The following is a 23,308-nucleotide window of genomic DNA, read 5'->3' as shown; positions in this document are numbered from 1 at the left end:
CGGTTACCTATTAAACAATATGTCATCTTATTAGATTAATTTGCATTAAAAGTTGGCTTGATAATGTCTGACAGGATGGTTATTGCTTGAAATACTATTCAAACACAAGCTCACCTTTATAGCTTGATCATGTTTGACAGAAAAATATACGCTGAAACGTAAAACTTTTTTTTTTTTTTTTTAAAGTCATCTGGACCTCTTCTGCTTAGTACAGTGTCACATGTTATGTAAATATATGTTTATTTTTTACATGAAAATCAATACATGAATATACAAGGCATAGACAGTTAGTGCAGACTTGAACGACGTTGGCATGAAGATTGAGAAGGTAGTTAGAGAGGGAGGGGAACTAAAACTCAACACAGTAAATGAGTGCAAATAAATGTGAGGTCTGCTTTTTTTTTGTATCATAGAAAACTAAATGCTGCAGACCTTGACTTAGAAATGTTGCAAATGCAGATTAGTATCGTATATAATAATGACATTTATGGAAAAATAACAATCTTATATTAACAATACAAATGAATAACGTATGCCATGATATAAATACATATATTTATGTAGACAGCGGCAGTATTCCAGTGGAGCTTTTTCAACGCTTATGTCCAGTAATGTTTGTTTTTCCATCTTGGTGGCCCATCACTCCGCAGCAGGCCATGTCTTTTGAGGACAAGTGGGGCTTCGAGACTTGTTTGTCCCCTGAAAGAAATATACCAAATGTTTTCAGAGTGATAGTAGTAAAAACAGGGCAAAAACTAAAATATACAGTAAAAATACATAGAGCTATAAAGAATATGCTCTAGGGGTCACTACTGCTACACATGCCAAGACAAGATCTTTCAACTAGGCCAACATACCACACCCAAACACTGGAGTGTAGCCGAGGTGCTAATATTACACACTTGAAATTGCGCATGATACGGATATGTTGTGAGTGTGACCTATACTGGATTCAAGGCCGAACTGGCTGTTTGTCATATAAAAACCAGGCAGGTCCCTCGGCCTCAAAACCAGCGTCTGGGGAACTCACAGCTGCCTGGGCTTTGGTGTAGTTCATGTGGGCGTAGAGCAGCACAGCTGTGTCATTGTGAGAGGCCTCCAGGGCGATGGAAAGAGCATTACTGCCGTCCTAGAGAGGGAGAAAGACAAAAGGGACAGCAGGCGTTTGCTATAAACCCTCTGAGGTGGGACACAGATAAGATTCCCGCCCATTCACAGCCTCATCACAGTTTAGAAAGAATAAGAAGCTACAATATAGAACTGTTTCTTTACTGTATACAGTCAAGGTGAGGCGTGGGCTATCTTACACTGCAAGGGCCGGTGTGGGTACAGGCTTTTCTTCCAGGCAGCCAAGCAACACACTAACTAATCGTAGTTTATCAACATTTTGATTGATTTAAAAATCGGGTAGATTAATTGGTTTTGTTCTGGGTTGGCTGAAATCAAACCCTGCACCCACAGTGGCCCTTAAGGTTGCCCACCCCTGGTCTAGGTATTCAAACCAGCAAAGGGTTAACCCACATCTCTGTCTGCCTCAGAGTCCTGAAGAATTAGCTGTATCCAATTGTCACAAGGCTGAAAAAAACATGTTCCTAAATACTTTCCCAGCCCCTCTCAGTCTAGCTGTATCTTACTGAAACTCAATCCATGTGCTGCATGCCTAACTAATTTTGCCCCAGATGTGCTCTCTTAGATATATCAGTCTGGACTGGAGGTTCAAACTAGTCTGAGAAAAATCCACTGTAAAAAGTCATACTGTAGAAAAACACTGGTGTACAGATTATAAAAAGATTGTCTTATTGCCAATTTTAAAATTAGCATTCATTAAAAAAAAGAAACAAACAAGGATTTATAAAATAAATGTAATATGTTTTTGTATTCACTTCTTGGCTGTGTCGCAATAATCTAGTGGCTTCCTCCCCTGCATCTGCAGCACTGATGTTAAGACAGGACATATAAAACAATATGGCAAAAGCCTATCAGTACTTGCTTTGACCTGCCCCGGGCACAGCCAGAAGAGGACTGGCCCCCCCTCATAGCCTGGTTCCTCTCTAGGTTTCTTCCTAGGTTCTGGCCTTTCTAGGGAGTTTTTCCTAGCCACCGTGCTTCTACACCTGCATTGCATGATGTTTGGGGTTTTAGGCTGGGTTTCTGTACAGCACTTTGAGATATCAACTGATGTAAGAAGGGCTTTATAAATACATTTGATTAGTTCTTTCAGTTCAGCGTGAAATGGAAAAGAGGTAGAAGATGAGGAAAGTGGACAGAAAGAGGAAGCCAGGTAAGCATGTAAAGACACACCGAGTGTACAGGGCAAACAGCCAGCCAAAGGAACTCACATTGTCCACGATGGAGATGTCACAGCCCGGCTGATCCAGGAGCAACGAGACAATCTCGGCGCGGCCGTGCTCACTGGCGCACATGAGCGCCGTGGAGCCCTCGTCATCCTTCACGTTCACTTCAGCCCCGCAGTCCAGTAGCGCCCGCACCATCTCCTGCCGTCCATGGCTAACGGCTAACATCAGCGCTGTCTGGCCAGCCTAAACACAACGTAGCCCAGTTAGCATAGTGTTAGCGAGCACACACAAGCAGCATTGACTGAGGGGGATAGACTGGATTTGAAGTGATTTGACAAGGACTTACCTGGCTGGCCTTGGCGTTGACGTTGCCCTGACTGAAGAGCTTCCTGACCACCACCATGTCATCCTCCTCCTTCACAGATGAGAGGGCCGCCAGCATGATAGCAGTGTAGCCTGCCTTGTTCTGCTTATCTACACAACACATGCCTGCACAGAGCACACCCACCCCATGGTGAAACCCCGGGGCATGGAAACTTCCTGACGATAAATAAATGGCATAACTAATGTGATTTTATGCCTGTAGTTAAACTATGAATACCAAACTTCTGAAGATTCATTATGATCATCAGAATCTCTTCACTAAGGTCATAAGCCCTGACCCTAACACAACTTTCCAGAGATAAGTGAACACTCCTCACGCCAACTAACCTGTGTCCAGCAGTAGCCCAACCACTGTGAAATTGGAGTGGGAGACGCTGTAGTGCAAGGCCGTGTTACCATTGCCATCGGTCATGTTGATGACGTGGGCCAGCAGGGCAGAGGAGACCTCAGTGAAGGCCATCAGGTAGTCTGAGACACGGGGCGGCTGGGCCATCTTTGCACTAGAGATGCGGAACCATTCCAGCTGCACAGTATGAGTGCTGGAGAGCTACAGTACAAGACAAGGGGCATGGAGGGAGGATGTGGGATAAGATCACTGATGGAATACAGCTACATAAAGGTTATCATACTAATATGATTATAAACACTTGGAACACCAGGAAGACATTTTATAACCATGCAGAGGTCTTGGTGATGTATTAAATGTTTATAATCGTTTTTAGTGTGGCATGAATTAGACTAAGGAGACTATGTCCGTGAAACCACTTCTTCAAGTTCTGGAACTTCAAAATACACTTGAGGGATTATGTGTGGATTGGAAAAAACAAACATGGTATTTGTTTCCAAAAATCAGGTATGAGCTAATTTTGAAAAGGAAATTCAAGATTTCCAGGATATAATAAAACAGAGGAATTAAAGAGGCATGCTGAAACATACCACTTCTTTACTCTTCAGTGTTTTGACATCATCATTCAGGTGGTTCTTCAGAATGAGAGAAGCCTCATGCATTTTTGCACTCAGCTCAAATCTAGGACAAGGGATTACTGCAATTAGACATGGAAGTTATCTATGGTAGTGACCGACTGGGATCTAACACTTGTGAGATGTAAGATGAGGCTCCTATATAACGTACTCAACTCATTTTTGTAAACATCTTGGCTATAATTCCATGTCAATAATATACACATGCATAGCTTCACAGATGATAATGTTGCAAAATAACTTTGGCTGTGGTAATTGAACGGTTTGATATGCTAATTAAGACCTGATTTGCTACCATTACACCCTTAGTATTTATGCTAACTTTAGCAAATTCAGGGCACCTAAAGGCTACAAACCAAAATAGAAGATTCAAATTTGACTACCAACAGACTTCTTTCAAGGAAAGCAAACTTTCAACAAATTCTGAAAACGTGTTATCTGCCAACAATGACAGTTCTATGAGCTGTAGTTGTAATCAAGCATACTTCTCTTTTACTGCATCTGGACTGTCCTCAGTGGCTCCAGTCCCTGCTGCTAAGGCCATATCATCACTATCGGTGTCATCCATATTAATGTTCCTCTCTTCATCGGAGGTCTCCTCCAGAGCTGCCTCTCCATCACTACTGTCCGAGCAATCATCCACTTCACTGCCGCCCGAGGAACTCCCCTCTTCCTCCTCTTCACTAGATGTCGACTCATACCTGAACAGAAGTACATGTCTAGCTAGTTAACATTGGTCATCCTTTTCTTCTAATATGCCCTGTGTATTATCAGTGTGATGGTAATATGTGCAGATTCTTGCTCATTCAATGATGACAAAGCACCGCTTACCCCCCGTTGAGAATGCCAACAAACTGCAAGCTCTTCTTGCCGCTGCAACGTGATTCACCGGAACTACTCCCATCCTTCTTCTTCATGATGGACTTCAGCATACCTGTGGCCACAACGGACTCTGTGAGTGACCCAACCAATATGCTACTACATTGAATTCAACAGTGCCTTTGGAAAGTATTCAGACCCCTTGACTTTTTCCACATTTTGTTAGGTTACAGCCTTATTCTAAAATATATAAAATTATAATTTACCCTCATCAATCTACACATAATAGCCCATAATGACAAAGCAAAAACAGTTTTTTTGCTCATTTATAAAAAAATGTAAACAGAAATTATACATTTACACAAGTATTCAGAGCCTTTACTCAGTACCCTTGGCAGCAATTACAGCCTCGAGTCTTCTTGGGTATTTTGCTACAAGCTTGGCACATCTATTTGGGGAGTTTCTCCCATTCTTCTCTGCAGATCCTCTCAAGCTCCGTCAGGTTGGATGGGGAGCGTTGCTGCACAGCTATTTTCAGGTCTCTCCAGAGATGTTCAATCGGGTTCAAGTCCGGGCTCTGGCTGGGCCACTCAAGGATATTCAGAGACTTGTCCCGTGTCATTTCGTATCTCATAGCAAAGGGTCTTAATACTTATGTAACATTTCAAAAAACCTGTTTTCACCTTGTCATTATGGGGTATTGTGTGTAGATTGCTGAGGATTTGTATTAATTTAAACACATTTTAGAATAAGGCTGTAACGCAACAAAATGTGGAAAAAGTCAAGGGGTCTAAAAACTTTCCGAAGGCACTGTATATTACTTTTACACCTGCTTTATTAGTGTAGGGGAATCATTCATCTTCAATAGGAAGAACTATTGTATAAGAATAAATACACTTGGCACTCACTTTCAACCATTGTTGGAGTTGTGGGTGTCCTGGGCGCCGTTTCCTCCTCTTCCTCTCCCTTTCCTTCAGCTAAACTGACCGTCTCCTCGCCAGGGGTGACCTTGTACTCCTCAATGGTCATCCGTCTCTTCTTCAGCGCAGTGACTGGAGCTTTCTGCTCTATAGTCTGATCCTCGTACAGATTTTCCCATTGACTTCCAGTGCTGACCAGTGCTACTGGGGTTGGTTCCTCTTCTGCAGGGCTCTCCACAGAGTCAGTCTGAGTGCTCTGGTCGTAATGTCCAGCTCTCAAATCCTCACCTACACAAGCGTCAACCACCTCAGGACAACAGGAGACTGCGACATGCTGTGAAGCTGGCGTGGATGTTGTAGAGGCTTCGGTCCCCACTTGGGCATGGGCTGAGTCTGGTTTGGCAAGGACCGCCTTCTCGGACGTTGCTTTGGATTTCCTCTCATCCTCCTGGGCTTTGAGCACCGCCAGGTCCTCGTCAGCCTGGCCGAGTCGCCCCTCCAGAGCCAAGATGGACTCCTGCTGGAACTTGATGGTGTCCTGTAGGGTGTCAATCTCCCTCTGGGCCTCACTGCTCAGCCCCAGCTGGGATTCCATCACCCAAACCGAGGCCTCCTCTGTCTCCACTCCAGCCTGCACCCACTCCTCGCGGAAGACCGGTGCCTCCGTGGCCACACCTTTCTCGCAGACGTCCACCTGAGGCGTGCCCTCCGAGGCATCCTTGGCACCTTGGCTGTAGTAGAAGACCCCGGCATCCAGCAACATGTCGTCCCCAACGGCCACAGACCTCTTCTCCACAACCTTCTCCAGAACCTTCTCAGAACGTGCTCCATCTTTCCCTGTCTTGCCTTCAAACTTCTCAGTCAGCTTTCTGAGGTCTCCTATTTTGCTTGGACTCTCGGGACTTCTGGGACTCTTGGGGGAAAAAGGAGGACGTTCCTGACTCTGTGTGCCTGCATCCACCGTTGTGGTGTTAGTACTGCTCACTGCTGTTGTAGCCTGTTGTTGGGCCGCCAAGGTCTTCTTCTCCTGCAGTGCCAGTAGGAGCATGTCTTTCTCAGCCCGTAGGTTGGCCACCTCCCTCTCCAGCACTGGGACGCCCTTCACTCTCTCCTCCATCTCCTTCAGTTGCCTCAGGGCAGTGGCCATCTGCTCTCTCACAGTCTGCAACTGGTTGGGAGGCAGAGTAGCCATTCCGGTGCTAGAGGCCGGGGTGCTCCTACCGGATGAGTGGGGACTGGGTCTGGTCAGGCTACTCTGAGATAGGCTGGGGGCGGCAGACAAGAGGTGCAAGGGCTGGTCATCTACTGTGGCTGCTGCACTAGCTGGGGTAACATGAGTAGTCACAGCCCTGGGGTTTTGCTTTGGTGGGTCAGAGAGCTGGAAACAGGTGCCATTTTGGTGCTGGTGGCTCTGCTCCTGCTGCAGTCGCAGGCTGGTCTCCAGGAGGGTCCTCTCTACCCTGGGGTTACGTAGCGGAGGTGGTGGTGGCACTTTGGCGCCAGCAGAGAGGGGGAGGCTAAGGACAGACAGCGGGGACAGGGGTTGCCCTTCACTGGGAGCGGAGCCGATGCGATTCCGTGGTGGTGGAGGGGGCACACGACCATCTTCGCTGGCGGGTGAGGAGAGGGACTCTGTTGAGGTCCAGCCGCTGGCTCTTCCCCCCACATTCGGGCTCCGCTGCGAGACTTTGACCCCCCGGGATGACCTGCGGGAGTTGACGGGTGCCCGGCGGACGTGGTGGCCGCTTTCTATCTCCTCCACATACTTGAGGAAGTCCAGGTCCAGCTGGAAGCCATACGGAGTTTGGACCGAATAAGAGCCCTGTTGATCCGCCTCTTCCTGACTGGAGAATAGAAACGGTGCGCCCAGATCTGCAGTCCACAGGAAACCATTACAACAACAGTTATCAAATCTCAAGTCCCAGACATTATCCATTGTTACCACATAATGACTTGATAAATACCAGCTGGAACTGAAATGCTTACCAGGCAACTTGGGGTTGACCTGCACAGACTGAGTCATGGTTGTGGACTGAGACCTTTCAGCAGAAGCCCCCAGAGAGTCTACTCACAACCTGATAAGAGAAGGGAAACACTGACTCAGATACCTGTGCACTGCATGTGTTTTACTGCGGCTACTGTACGCATGTATGCATTTTTCATGTGTTAGCCAGAGGTAAAGAGAGCATGACATTTGGTTAAGAAGTAAGGAGGCTTGTAGCCTAAAATTACATTATTCAGGACGTCGTAGCTTGACACTCTTCGCTTGATGGCGAAATTAACTGTAGCAAATCTTTCTCATTGAAGACAAAACCTTATAAACTACCCATAAAGCTCTTACTGTAAGGACACCTGAAGACCTTTATACGAGAGACTCTATTTAGCAATGTTCTTGAATCCACCCCTTGTTGAAGGGCAATTCCCTACATTGGTCTGGGGTGGGTTTTTCAAAGCCGTCACGGCTAAAGTAATATGTTAATTCTCACACGAGCCCAGAGTCACACCTCATTTTTTTACGAATGATGCTAATTCACATCCACAAGACAAACATCGATGTTATAACTGGTACTCTCTCATGGCTGTGCAGCTGGGTTGTGGAGAGAAATAATGTTGCGCTTTAGCTACGAATGCTTTGAGAAACCCACTCCCCAATGCTCCATTAGAGAGAAAGAGGCACTGTAGGTAACAAGGGGTTAATCCCAGGGTTTGTTTTTTTTCTTTGTCGGAGGTGTTGAAGTCAAGAAGGGGATTAACCATGACATCACCTATACCTCCAAGCAGTATGTCTGAAAGCCCTACACACGTTACAGATAAAAGCGAAGTTAAGTGGCCCAAAAACAAAAGCAACAGGAAACGATGAACAGAAGCCAATACAGACAAGCCAGATATTACATTAGGATCAGAAACCCAAACTATTGCTCGCAATCACAGAATTTGCCAACGGTTAAATTAACACGTTGTTCAAACAGGTTTTCTTAGTAATAAACTTTCATTACGTCAGCTGTCATGTTTTAAAACTGTTGTAATGTTGCTAGTGTAGTATTTCTGATCGACAAATGTGTTGTATTGAAGTTAAGTTACCTCGGGCATACAGTCTGTGGAAGAATCATAAAGGTGTCTTGACGCTGGGCCAGGGAGTTCACTTTGGGTTGGTCTTCCTGGCTGTCAATCCAGTTCTGGGTCACCGTTCCTTAGCTCCACTGACAGGGAGAGGGGATGGATAGACGTCAGGGTCAGAGCAGAAACACACACGCACGCAGAGGCACACACACATACACGTACAGAGTTCACAGTTGTGGGGACACATTTCCATACACTGCTCGACTAAGAAAGAGAGATCGACAAAGGGTCAGAGCACCACCCACCCACCCACACACCTGTTTCCATATAGCCTTAAGCACATTCCACCACACAATTCCCTCTCACATCCTGCTAGCATGGACCAGGCTGGGACATGTTCAGATACTTGAGGGCTACAAGGTAGTTGTAATTACGTAGGATAAATTTAAAAAAACATCTCCAAAAACAAGGATTTTCTGACATCACTCATTGCCATTCAAAGAGAAGCTATGCACAAAATGTTGATACTGTGACAGCAAAGCCCAGCGTAGTCTACATTATTATTCCACAAAGTAAGGCGTCGGATTAAAATGATTGCGGCGGATAGTCCCTCCAGCCCTCCGCCTCACCAAAGCAAGCTTATCACAAGAGAATGGCATCCACAGACGATGTCTCACGCTAATGGCCAGCAAGTGGAGATTGGTCTGAGGGACTCTGGTTCATTTTCAGCCAGTCGGACATGTCTGCTGTCACTGCTTCATTCCCCCAGCCAGAGGAGAGACCCTGTCCCTCCTACACAGGGTTCTAGGGCCATAGAGCAAAGAGATTTTCCTGACCAGGCACAACTCTGGGCTCTACTTATAGTCTATAACTTGACTACTGGTCTGGAAATAGTCCTAGGCCTAGCCATAGCTAGGGCTGGGCGCTATGGCCCAAAAAAAGCATATCACAGTATTTATAAAATTTATGACGGTATTTTATGTTTTTTTTAATAATAAAAGTTCTACATTTGCTTTATGATTGGTGCGTGATCCTAGGGTGGCATCACACACATCCTAAGTGATTTCATGGGTCTCTCTCCATTCTGTTTTATACTGTTCAATTAGACTTTTCTACATTTATGCATTTCCTGCACTCGTTTGAGATCATTTCCACACTGCCACGTAGGGCTGCACGATATGGGCAAAAAAATGTAGGCCTTACTTAACCAAATGTTGCAATTGTGATTTGACTTGCGATTTAGATCAAAACACTTGGATGAACTGCTGGAATCATAGAAATAGAATGATTATTCTAATTCTATAGTTATTAGATAATAGTGGGCAATTTGAATACAGTATTTTTTGACATGACAATGACTCGTGTCAAAATGAAAATGCCAGGGAGAAGTTATTGTGATAGGGTTGGAACCAAAGGGTTGGAACCAAAGGGTTGGAACCAAAGGGTTGGAACCAAAGGGTTGGAACCAAAGGGTTGGAACCAAAGGGTTGGTCTGTGTTTCCTTGGGGACCCTATAATCATTGGCTACATTAAATGTTCTCTTAGCTACTTCATGTAGCTAACATATTCAAGCTTCACCTATTCCTCTTTGATTTAGAAGATACTGTTGCACAAACAACATGCTCATTTAGGCTTACGCCATCACTGGTATCAGGCTGTATAGCTAGCTACGTTTGCTCTGACATTAGCCAGCTAACTAGCGATTAGCGGTTAATATGACTTAGCCACAACTTGCTAAGAAAATACAAACCAGCGGTTTGCAGTTGTAAGAAACACAAACTAATAGTGCAATTATAGAATGCTTGCCCTAGCACAATGGAGGGAACACAACATTCAGTCTAATTAGTCAAGGTGCATGCGCAGATTAGCTGAACACGAACATATCCCTACGGAATCTACGGCTGCACAGCCACTAGTTAAGAACAAGAAAATAATGAACAAGTGGTTATTAAGAGTACTTTAGTTATACTGAGTAAACTGGAAAACATTGATTTGTTTTGGAATATTTACTCAAAAATATCTGTTGTATAACTTCTTGTGGACAAGGTTTCCGTTCTAGGTTGCAGAAAGAATCTGTCTGTGCTTGGACTTCTGGAAATACAGTATCCCACTGGACGTGCCAAATTCCAAGTGCCTCAGATTTGCTCCAGATGCCAGCTCCTCAGATCAGAGGAGTGTAACATAAACACGTAGTCCCCATCCCACCCATTCCCTGCCTCACTACTCCTCACTTAGTGCCTCCAGCTCCCACTCAGCACAAATAGGCCAGTTCATTATGTTTTTTTCCAGGTCCTGATGACAGGCAACAAATTACAGGGCAACCCACACACTCACTCAGGGGGAGAAACCACATTCTGCTGCGCCCCCCATCCTCACCAGCAGTGAGCCACAGCCATGTCACACACACCGGCAGGAGTGAGCACACACAACAACAACAATTGCCAGTTACACACACACACACACAGTTCTGTGTTGTGGTAGCGATCTTATGTAGATCATGATCCCATAAACAACTGAAACTAATGTCTATGGCTGTAAGTCAAAACAAGGCAACAGTAAACATGTCCCATCCCCCCACCCCCTGGGACAAATGAGATATTGTCTGTGACTAACACGTTTCTGTTAATTACTACAGCTCCCACATTGGGCCAATCAGTGTCATTTTGTAAATGCCTTAAGGTAAGACACATCATCCACCCAAGTTGAATCAAAATCGTGCCAGTGCTGTCTGAGATATCACTTGTGATGAACGTACAGAGGGCGACAGATCCACAGTCCCCTCCCCGATTTCATTGTGAGGAACAACTAATAGCGGGCCTAGGTCTTAATTTTGTAAACCTGTCCCACTGTTAACGGACACACTGGATTACTCTACAAATTGAGGCCAAGTTACTATAAGCTAAGCAATGCAATTAACTGCACATATTTCAAATAGGTATTGAGGATTTCTGTAAAGATTTGTCTACCTTTTTATTATTATTATTATTATTATTATTATTATTTTTTACATAACGATTCTCTACTATTACAGTCATCAATGAGGCAGCCGTTTCCCCAGCATTCACCATAAATCTAACACTGAAGTCGACTTTTTCAGCACTGCTTTTCAACAGGAAATGTTCTGGTCGAGGGCTGCTGGCTACGTCGCATGAGCCATGTTTTGGAAAAGTAACCTCCTCCCTGCCACCACCTCCCTTTTCCCCTCAAAAGGAAGGGGAGGGTCTACAACAGGTCCAGCTGACAATAGAAAAAGCAAGGCATCTAGCTCAACAGATACATGATAGTCACTCCAGTTCAGCCCACACATATATTAACCCAGATTGGGTCTTCTTGGGCAAGGCCAAGACTATACCTTCATCCTTCCAGCCCGCCCCACCACAACCACAGGCTCATCTTTATCATCACACTGCTTAACATAAGAAAAGTCCCATTCAGAAAAGAGACACTCATAGGGTAGGGCCACACTCCCCCACTCCCTGTCTCTGTATGGCTCAGTTCAGCTGCTGGGATAAAATCTGCAGTTTCCTGAAGAGAATCAGGTCTGAGAACAGCCCCGGGGAGACCTATTGTCTCGCAGCAGGAACTCAGGGCCGCTCCGCTCCTGCCAGGAAGCCCATCGCTAAGGCCAAAAAGCTGCTTCCTGTGAGGCCAGAGGAAAAAGTCAGGTAGAAAACAAGTGAAAAGAGGAGCTGAACAAACACACTACGTCACTACCTCAGTGCGACACAATAACAAAAGACCAACACACAGGAACGCAAAACACATATCCACTACAGATCCTGTCCTTTTCCTGGCGTACAAGCATCCTATCCCATGACACCATGCAGAACATGCAATTAGAGCCAGGGATATACAACGTGTGTACACAGCATGAAGGCGAGAGCATGGGGAGTTTAAGGAAATAACCCCCTGATACCTGGAACTATACAGATGTTTACCTAGGCACTTTGGGCTGCACGCTTACCCGTAACTGTCTCGTAAATCGTGCATTGATGTCAATGAGGGGATTTCGAGATGCACATAAACACAATGCAGTCCCAAGTTAGATTAATATCTACTGTAAGAGCTGAAGCCTATCAATCTTGAATATGCATCTAGACTAGAACCCCATCTTTTAACTATCAACTTTGGTCTCAAACGTCACATGCATCCCATAAACCCCCCCCCCCCCCGATTCTCATCCAAACACAATCAGTCACATTCAAGCCCCACAATGAGGCATTATGCCACGTCGGTGGTGATGCTGTTTTCTGAGGTCTCCTTGTTCAACCTCCCATTCCCCCCCCCCCCCCTCACTCTCCCTTCCCACTGGGTTCAAAATGTCACAAAGTGAATAAAAAAAATAATAAAAATAATAAAAAACACCAGGCTTTGGGGAATTCTGTGGCTTTGGTTGGTGTTTGGGAGGCCAAATACAGTCTGACATGAACTATTTTACTTTTTCAAACTGTATATTTTCAAACTGTTATATTGTCAACAAGAAAACTGAGAACTTGGAATGGTCCAATAAATGATGCAATAAAAACATAAGACTAATGTCTCTAGAAATGATGATCTTCTTGACCCATTTGGCAAGCCAAGGAGCCGTCTCTTCCCATGCAGCATATCCTACATGCCCCAGCCCCATGAACAAACTGTCTTGCCCAGAAACAGTTCTTATGAATCTATTTTTCCCAATTATACAACTTTTCCATTGGTCACCATAGCAGTATGTTCCAGGTCTGATGCCTACAGCAGTCAGTCACATTGAATACCAGTAAATGGCTTTAGTGAGAACAGTGTTTCTCCTTGTTTTTTTTCTTAGATGGAGTGCAAGGCCCCGGAAGCCTTTCACTGTGATGAACGTAACTGAATGAAGCTAAGGACTTCAACGACAACAGCATAATGATACGCATTAAGTGTCTCCAAAAGTGGCTAAATTGTGTCTTCCTGTGAGAAGCAGCTGATTATACTTTGAGGAGGAATAAACTGCATCTCAAGGCACTGGATTCAATTAGTAAATAGCCTCTTTCCCTTAGACCTTGTTAGAGAATTAGGTATTTTTAGCACATTTTTCATTCAGCTTTTCTCTGTAGATAGTGTAGTAGGAACTCAATCTTATATCCAAGATGGATTCAATTGAATAGAGTTCCAGTGTAATGAAAGCCCATTAAGCAGTATGTTCCTACTCGTATCAATCAAATCTTCTCTCCAGGACAAGTCCTTTTTGAGATGCTGTGTCAATCTCCAAGTTGGCCAAGTGCAACTGGAGAAAGTGTACAAATGTTAGCCTGCATGTTTCTTCACAAACTTTAAATTTAACTTCTAACATTCTAAATCTTTCTTTAGAGGTACAAATGAAAAAACCCACTCCAATCAGAAAGAATGGCTGGATATTGAAAGTGGCAATTTCCATTTTCAAAGTAGGGGTACATGCTACTTATGGTTGAAGGCCTCTACTGTTAAGTGTGTAACCTAACACTTATAACGCTAATTGCTGACTTGAGAAACGCTAGAACTTTTTAAGAGAAATTAACCATTTACAGTTGAAGTCGGAAGTTTACATACACTTAGGTTGGAGTCATTAAAACTAGTTTTTCAACCACTCCACAACTTTCTTGTTAAAAAAAAAATAACTATAGTTTTGGCAAGTCGGTTAGGACATCTACTTTGTGCATGACACAAGTAATTTTTCCAACAATTGTTTAGAGAAAGATTATTTCACTATATCACAATTTCAGTGGGTCAGAAGTTTACATACACTAAGTTGACTGTGCCTTTAAACAGCTTGGAAAATTCCAGAAAATGATGCCATGGCATTAGAAGCTTCTGATAGGCTAATTGACATCATTTGAGTCAATTGGAGGTGTACCTGTGGATGTATTTCAAGGCTTACCTTCAAACTCAGTGACTCTTTGCTTGACATCATGGGAAAATCAAAAGAAATCAGCCAAGACCTCAGAAAATCAATTGTAGACATCCACAAGTCTGGTTCATCCTTGGGAGCAATTTCCAAACGCCTGAAGGTACCACATTCATCTGTACAAACAATAGTACGCAAGTATAAACACCATGATACCACGCAGTCGTCGTACTGTTTAGAAAGGAGACGCGTTCTGTCTCCTGGAGATGAACGTACTCTGGTGCGAAAAGTGCAATCCCAGATCAACAGCAAAGGACCTTGTGAAGATACTGGAGGAAACAGGTACAAAAGTATCTATATCCACAGTAAAACGAGTCCTATATCGACATAACCTGAAAGGCCGCTCAGCAAGGAAGAAGCCACTGCTACGAAACCGCCATAAAAAGCCAGACTACGGTTTGCAACTGCACATGGGGACAAAGATTTTACTTTTTGGAGAAATGTCCTCTGGTCTGATGAAACAAAAATTTAATTGTTTGGCCATAATGACCATCGTTACATTTGGAGGGAAAAGGGGGAGGCTTGCAAGCTGAAGAACACCATCCCAACCGTGAAGCATGGGGTGGCAGCATCATGTTGTGGGGGTGCTTTGCTGCAGGAGGGACTGGTGCACTTCACAAAATAGATGGCATCATGAGGATGGACAATTATGTGGATATATTGAAACAACATCTCAAGACATCAGTCAGGAAGTTAAAGCTTGGTCTCAAATGGGTCTTCCAAATGGACAATGACCCCAAGCATACTTCCAAAGTTGTGGCAAAATGGCTTAAGGACAACAAAGTCAAGGTATTGGAGTGGCCATCACAAAGCCCTGACCTCACTGCCATAGAAAATTTGTGGGCAGAACTGAAAAAGCATGTGCGAGCAAGGAGGCCTACATACCTGACTCAATTACACCAGCTCTGTCAGGAGGAATGGGCCAAAATTCTCCTAACTTATTGTGGGAAGCTTGTGGAAGGCTACCCAACATTTTTTTACCCGAGTTAAACAATTTAAAGGCAATGCTACCAAATACTAATTGAGTGTATGTAAACTTCTGGAATGTGATGAAAGAAATAAAAACTGAAATAAATATTTATATTATTCTGACATTTCACATTATTAAAATAAAGTGGTGATCCTAACTGACCTAAGACAGGGCATTTTTACTAGGATAAAATGTCAGGAATTGTGAAAAACTGAGTTTAAATGTATTTGGCTAAGGTGTATGTAAACTTCCCACTTCAACTGTAGATCACCAGGCTTTAGAGCCACGGTTGGTGACAGTGATTACAACCAAGAACTATGTTAGATACTTTGGCTGTGAACGAGACTGTTTTCTGACAGGGGAGAGCATGGGGCAGAAAGTAATTGCCAAGGTCATTCAGAAAGTGACATTTCTGTTCAGAATAGCCACATTTCTAGATAAAGGGACCTTGAAAACACTTTCAGCAGCGTTAGTGCTGCCCATGCATGCACTACCTCGTACAGTAGCTCCCCTAACTTCATCAAGAACAAGCTACAGACAGCTCAGAATAAAATGTCAAGGGTCATTCTGAATCTTAGCCCTGTTGGCCTTTCAACTCTGTGAAATACAGTGGCTATCAGTTGATAAAGAGTCATTCAGCTGCAGCTGGGATTGGCCCATAAAAGCATGTATGGTACAGTCCCTCAGTATCTAAAGAACTCTCTCATTCCTACGCCACAAGATTTTGTGCTGTCGGTACTGGCCAGAACACATTTACATATGGCAGTAGTAGAGTGGAACAAACTCGCAGCTGAGATAAAAACTATTTCTGCCAGTCTTACGTTCAAACACTCCAGCAAGGCTTGGTTAATGTTGAGATAGCCTCCTGGCCAAGTGTAAAGCTACTCTGCACTAGTGGAGTAATTTGCTAGATGTGTATATTTAGCTTATTTTTTTGTATACATCTAAATATGTGGACATTGTATGTATGACAGAGTGCCGATGTCACTTGTTTTGCCCTGCAGCCACTTGCCTACCAATAGAGGATATTAATGGTCTTTGACTTTGTCTATATAATCTTGTGCAATTTTGAAACAGATATTGGTTGCCTGGTGTGGTTTCTTTATGTATTTTAAAATTGTCAAATCAAGGGATTTTGGGAAAGCCTTTCCACCTACCAGCAGACGGTTATCATTAGCATTATCGCTAACGGCTACACAACGTATAGACGAGACATATGCCCCTGCACATTGACTCGGTACCGGTACCTCCAGTATATCACCTTGTATTGTTACTCTTAAATTATTATTTTTACTTCAGTTTATTTAGTAAATACTTTCTTAACACCTATTTTTTCTTAAACTGCATTAAGGGCTTGTAAGTAAGCATTTCACTGTAAGGTCTACACCTTTGGCACATGTGACAAATAACATTTGAGGCATTCCTGTGCCGTTTTAGAAAGTTGCAGGAAAATATGAATCACTGATCTATTTTGTTCATGTCTTATGATTAACGTGGACAAATGTAATTCATTTTCTAATAAGTTCAATACATTTTTGAATAATGTCCGAGAGATTTACATGGTTATCAAAACGTCACGCCAGGGTAAGCCTACACGAAACACAGCCCTTATTTTAAGTGTTTGTAAAATCCCCTATGGGAAAAATGTATGGTGAAAAAAAACGACTGGAACCATTTCCCTGTTTGACCACTAGGTTTTATGGGTATTATGACCTCTCCACTGAGGGGTTCTATATCAGACTCCATTCTATGCGGCACATGATCTGCAGGCTTGAACATGGTGAGACTGTAGACTCCTAAATTGATTTAGGCAATTTTACAGCAAACTAACTACTTCATATCCTGATATTGACTTTGGTATTATTGTGTGTAGCTATGTTTGCTAGCTAGCCAGCTCATAGAGAACGCATTGCATTGTGGGTTTTGTAGTAGACTTGAGCTGCAACAGATTTCCAACAGGATTTTCACATGTAGTTACCAACCTTTTTATAATGACAAAATTAAACATTTGTTCACAAAAAAATATTGTTCCCACATATTCGTGTTATTTAACACTGTAAATTATAAGAATTAGTGGTTTGGGGTGGATTTTTTTTTTTTACGGTTGGTGAAAAAGTGACTATGATTTTGTGTTGTACTTAGTCAACTGAAAATGTGCTTATAGTTTTGAAACAACTGATTTTTTGATTATCTGTTATGAGTTTTGTACTAGGAGTTATGAAAACGTACTACACACACACACACACACACACACACACTTGTAAAAATTCCACCAACGTGGTTTTTTTTTAAAAGAAAGCCTGACAGGTCTACCGATGAGTGCAGGTTGCCCTAACAGAGCAAATAAAAATCTGGGAGACTCAAATTAGTATGATAGGTAAAGTTTGGTATTTGTATTTTTAACCACTGCGACCTGGCCAAGAAAGCAAAGTAGTGCGACAAAAACAACACAGTTACACATGGGATAAATAAAAGTACAGTCAATAACACAATAGAAAAATCTGTATACAGTGTGTGCAAATGAAGTAAAGAGGTAAGGCAATAAATAGGCCAATAGTGGTAAAGTAATTACAATTTAGCAATTTACACTGGAGTGATATGTGCAGATGAGGATGTGCAAGTAGAAATACTGGTGTGCAAAAGAGCAGAAAAACAAAAACAAATATGGGGATGAGGTAGGTAGTTGGTTGGATGGGCTATTTACAAATGGGCTGGGTACAGCGATTGGTAAGCTGCTCTGACAGCTGACGCTTAAGTTAGTGAGGGAGATATAGGTCTCCAACTTCAGTTATTTTTGCAATTCGTTCCAGTCATTGGCAGCAAAGAACTAGAAGGAAAGGCGGCCAAAGCAGGTGTTGGCTTTGGGGATGACCAGTGAAATATACCTGCTGGAGCGGGTGCTACGGGTGAGTGGTGCTATGGTGACCAGTGAGGTGAGATAAGGCGGAGCGATACCTAGCAAAGACTTATAGATGACCTGTAGCCAGTGGGTTTGGCGACGAATATGTAGCGAGGACCAGCCAACGAGAGCATACAGGTCGCAGTGGTGGGTGGTATATGGGGCTTTGGTAACAAAACGTATGGCACTGTGATAGCAAATTGGATGCAGTCTGAGTAGAGTGTTGGAGGCTAGTTTGTAAATGACGTCGCCGAAGTCAAGGATCGGTAGGATAGTCAGTTTTACGAGGGTAAGTTTGGCAGCATGAGTGAAGGAGGCTTTGTTGCGAAATAGGAAGCTGATTCTAGATTTAGTTTTGGATTGGAGATGCTTAATATGAGTCTGGAAGGAGAGTTTACCAACCAGACACCTAGGTATTTATAGTTGTCCACATATTCTAAGTCAGAACCGTCCAGAGTAGTGATGCCAGTCCGGCGGGCAGGTAGCGATCGGTTGAAGAGCATGCATTTCGTTTTACTAGCATTTAAGAGCAGTTGGAGGCCACGGAAGGAGTGTTGTATGGCGTTGAAGCTCGTTTGGAGGTTTGTTAACACAGTGTCCAAAGAAGGGCCAGATGTATACAGAATGGTGTCGTCTGCGTAGAGGTGGATCAAAGAGAGTCACCCGCAGCAAGAGCGACATCATTGATATATACAGAGAAAAGAGTTGGCCCGAGAATTTAACCCTGTGGCACCCCCATAGAGACTGCCAGAGGTCCGGACAACAGGCCCTCCGATTGGTATGTATTAATATGTGGATGTCCATCATCCATGTCGTATGATATTTTTTACGAACTCCAATTTGTATGCTATGAATTGCAATTCGTACAATATATTACAAATTTGCAATACATATGATACAGATTCCAATTTGTTATTGCTAAACCTAGCTACGTGGCTAATGCTAACATTAGCTAGGTGGCTAACGTTAGATAGGTTAAAGCAACTGTTAGCTAACATGCTAAGTAGTTGAAAAGTTGCTAATTAACTAAAATGCTGAAGTTATCCATGAGATTCGAAAACACAACCTTTGGGTTGCTAGACATTCTGTCTTATGTAACCATACCAAAAGTGTAACATATACTAATTTGAGCGTCCCAGATTTTCATTTACTACGTTGCGTCTAGTCTGAGACCAGCCTGCATAGTGATAGTTCTCAACATGTGAACTCAAGATGAACTCATATGCAAGTTGCAAAACAATGATTCCGTGGCTGTCAAGTGAGATAGAATGGACTGGGGCATCCGACTGGCAATAAGCCAGCTTAAAGCATAGAATCACATGACAGACAACATGGGGATGGTTAGCAATCAAGTGGATGAATTACAGTCTGGACCAGCCATGTCTGGAGCACAACTCAATCCACTATACGAGAATCAATTGTTATCACAACAAGCCAATTCCACAAAGCTGTAGTCATATAAGCCCTGTTCATCCCTGGTGCTAACATGCGTACTTTGTTCTGATGTTGTCCACATCCTGATTGTGCCCACTTTTGTAGACAGGTGTAGATGATCAAAAGACACATCGTGATCTGATTGTGAGCAGATCTTCCTGACCGCCTACAGAGGTTGTCAGGCACGTATTGTGTCTGGATCAGCGGAGTCTCGTCCTCAGAGGAAGGGGAGGACCATAATCAGTGAATTTCATCAAAATAAAAATGGTAAACCATTTTAAAAGTTATCCTTTTTAGATAAAACTATACTAAATATAATCACATCACCAAATAATTGATTAAAACACTATTTTGCAAAGAAGGTCGACAGTAGACTCAACAGCACTCGGAGGACAGCTAGCGTCCGTCCTCCTCTGGGGACATTAACTTCAACACAAAACCTAGGAGGCTCATGGTTCTCCCCCCTTAAATAGACTTACACAGCAATTATGACAACTTCCGGAGGACTTCCTCCAACCTATCAAAGCTCTTGCAGCATGAACTGACATGTTGTCCACCCAATCAGAGGATCAAATAATTAATCTAGTACTGAAAGCATAAGCTACAGCTAGCTAGCTAGCATTGCAGCCTACTTAAACACCCTGCTCAAACAGAGGGATGCTATGTTAGCTAGCTGGCTATGACTATCCAACACAACACTGGAACTTCCAAGTCAAGGTAAACTTTTGGTTTTACAAATGAATTGCCACCGGGCCCGCCAGTGTAACTGCTTACTTACTGTACACTGTAACATTACTGTATGATTGTAGAGGGTTCACTAATGCGTTAGTTCTGTTAGCTATGCTGACTATGACGTTACTTTAGATAATATGGTGACAACGATGTAGGCTGTGTGTAGTTTTTCACCTGGTCACATACAGCTGATGTGTTGTGCATTGAAGTCCACAAGCGAAGGGATGAGGTGAGAGGAGGAGAGCGCACAGAAGGACTACAACGTGGCTGTGTGTTTATGCGTGATCAGGGCGGGAGATTAATTACGCCCGCTTCTGTTAAAAAACGTTTATTAACATGTAAGCAAACGGAACAAAACGGGGATAAACATACTTGAATTTGTCCAATAGAAACTCTCCTTTGCAACTGTTGGACTAATTATTACATACTATATCAGCTAGATGCAGGCAAGAGTGTGCAAGGAGGTATTGAGTGTCACTGTCTGTCCATGTTTCACTGTCTGTTACCTCAAATGTGTCTCTCGACCTGTGTGGACCTACGTTGTAAACTTTCATTCATAGGCTAGGTTGTAGCAACCTCATGATGGGTATAGGGAAAATTTGAGTATCATGTAGTAGCTTAAACCGATCGCTGTTACATTGAACTGGGTGAATGGAATATGAATGACAGTCATCTAATAAGCTGTAATAGAAATAAGGCCATGCTTATGAAAGAAAATCATCCTCCCTCATCTTAAACGGCACTGATCGCCACTGGTCTGGATATCTCACAAGTGTAGACGGAGTTGGGCTGTCAAACCATTTAAATCATCAGTATCCTGCCCTCTAAAGTCATTGACAGGTGGGCCATTGACCATAATCGTTTTAAAATGAATCGATTCATATTATTTTGAAACAAAATCTGTCAAATAGTTTGCATACAGAGGGACCACAACATCTGGTCACAATGCCAACACAGTTAAAGACACATTTTAATGCCAAGTTTAGTCATGACAAATCTTGATCCGATTGGATCATCTTAAATCGGATGGTGGCAACCACATGTTAGCATCAAGTATAAATAGGGCTTTAGTCATCCCCATACCATAATATGATTATGTGTGTTATTGAGGCAGAACACTACTTCCTTGTCCTCCAGAGTGAAGAAAAGCTACTGACAGCACCACAGACTTCTTAATGGGGTGATATGAACAGGGGTAAGGAGTATTCCACTGACAATGGGGTATTTTCATACCATGTCATGTCCTATTGTTTGATGATAACTATGTTTCGCTAACACTCCAAATATTTTTTCCTTGGGGGAAAAAAAAAGGATTTTGATATCCTGAGTGGATTCGAATCTCAAGTGTTTTTCCTTGTCTAAATCTAATGTCACTAATCAACAGACATCCACATAACACCTTCATAACTCCATGGTATGCATTCAGTAGCCTATAAATCGCAAAGGAATATCTAATTGAACAGTTATCTTGCATGGGTTGTCAATTCTTCTAATCTATGGACTAAACTAACTCAAACGATGTATAATTAATTTTAGTTCAATTTAAACAGCTGTTGTTGGACTAGCCCAGTTTTGTTCAACTGGGGCTATTGGTAGACATTATGATAGGCTACAGTCTTTATGCGCAAATATTATATAAATTATGGCTGTCCATGTGCTGTCTCTGAAGAGTGAGCAAAATAAATGCACCACGTTATGACGTACGCAAATACAACAGTATGAAGTTGATGTTTTAACTCTGACAGATATGGAACGCCGTTTGGGTCTTTGCGTGTCATATGGTTCGGCTACAGCTTTTTCAGAATACAGTTGGTTACAGAAACACTTGTCGCAGTGATATGATGAGCTTCGTATGGGTTGGGAACACCCAAAAGTGTATTTTCTGCTGACTAATTTAAAAACACTAAATCAAAGTTGTACACTATGTTACTACGTAATAGACGAGATCGAAATCAATCAAGGCATGGTTCAATACGGTTGACACAGCGGCAACTTTACCTGTAGGCTACCATTTGCTTTACGCAAAGTTGATCCCCTTGATAGACTATTATTCGAGTAATAAGTAGTGCATGTAAGTTATATGTATCAAGGAAATTAGTTTGTCTTACCTTTCAGATGTTCTATGGCTTTCTTTCAACGTTCAATCTAACTTCTGATGGCATTCCCGGGATAAGTTAATAAACTTAGGAAGACAGGAAAACATGCCACCCTTACGTTTTCTCACTCTTCAAAAGGGCTGGATCAATGATAGACAGGGGAATCATCCAATCGGTGCTAGGGGATGTGTGACCAATAAAAGTAGTAGGAGACAGAAAGGGTTGGAAGTGACTAGTGGCAGACTTCCTGCTTATCATACCCTCTCATGTCCATAGTCATAATATAAAGCCTTTTTGATCATGTTTCTTAATACAAAATAGAAATACACTTTGCATATCTTATAAACATATCTAAAAATACTTATTTAGAGTCAGAATTGAGCAACAACAACAACAAAAAATCACGTTAATCTATTGTCAGATGTAAATGTAGAAACATGTTATTATTTAGAAAAATAAGAACATAAACTATTGTTTTGCCAACAGATCTTCTTTATACTTTTTTCATAAACATTTTTGAAAGTTTCACTACCACTTGAATTAATAAATGTAACGTTAGTCTATGAAGTGTAAAATATACTTTATTTATTTGAAAAAAGAAGTGTTCATCATTTCCCTTCAAGCTATTTGATGCATAGTGGAATGTTTTGGTATTAAGTTAGCTTGTGGTAACGGTATGTAAAAAAATATGAATAATATACAGTTATCTGGTCAAATACCAATGTACTGTATATCAGAACAAATTGGACAGCCTGCATAGGAAAGGATATTGCTTTGATTTTCCATGAAAAGGATGTCCTGATGTCTTATATGT

The 23,308-nt window shown here is 42.6% G+C and overlaps 1 protein-coding gene across 1 annotated transcript; it reads right to left on the bottom strand.

Moving 5' to 3' along the window:
* Positions 1-223: 223 nt before the first annotated feature.
* Positions 224-22,672, bottom strand: LOC106613650 (KN motif and ankyrin repeat domain-containing protein 2). The gene is made up of 12 exons (XM_014216138.2): positions 22,507-22,672; positions 8,483-8,601; positions 7,388-7,476; positions 5,390-7,273; positions 4,494-4,596; positions 4,148-4,363; positions 3,618-3,708; positions 3,009-3,228; positions 2,644-2,786; positions 2,340-2,540; positions 1,031-1,129; positions 224-699 (listed from the first exon to the last, which is right to left on the bottom strand). The coding sequence occupies exons 3-12, from the start codon at positions 7,422-7,424 to the stop codon at positions 640-642; spliced, it is 3,054 nt and encodes a 1,017-aa protein (XP_014071613.2). The 5' UTR covers positions 7,425-7,476; positions 8,483-8,601; positions 22,507-22,672; the 3' UTR covers positions 224-639.
* Positions 22,673-23,308: the final 636 nt, after the last annotated feature.

This window comes from Salmo salar, chromosome ssa10, assembly GCF_905237065.1.
Source record: "Salmo salar chromosome ssa10, Ssal_v3.1, whole genome shotgun sequence".
Lineage (NCBI taxonomy): Eukaryota > Metazoa > Chordata > Actinopteri > Salmoniformes > Salmonidae > Salmo > Salmo salar.
Note: the sequence above shows the minus strand (reverse complement) of the source record. Positions and strands in the feature narration are given on the sequence as shown.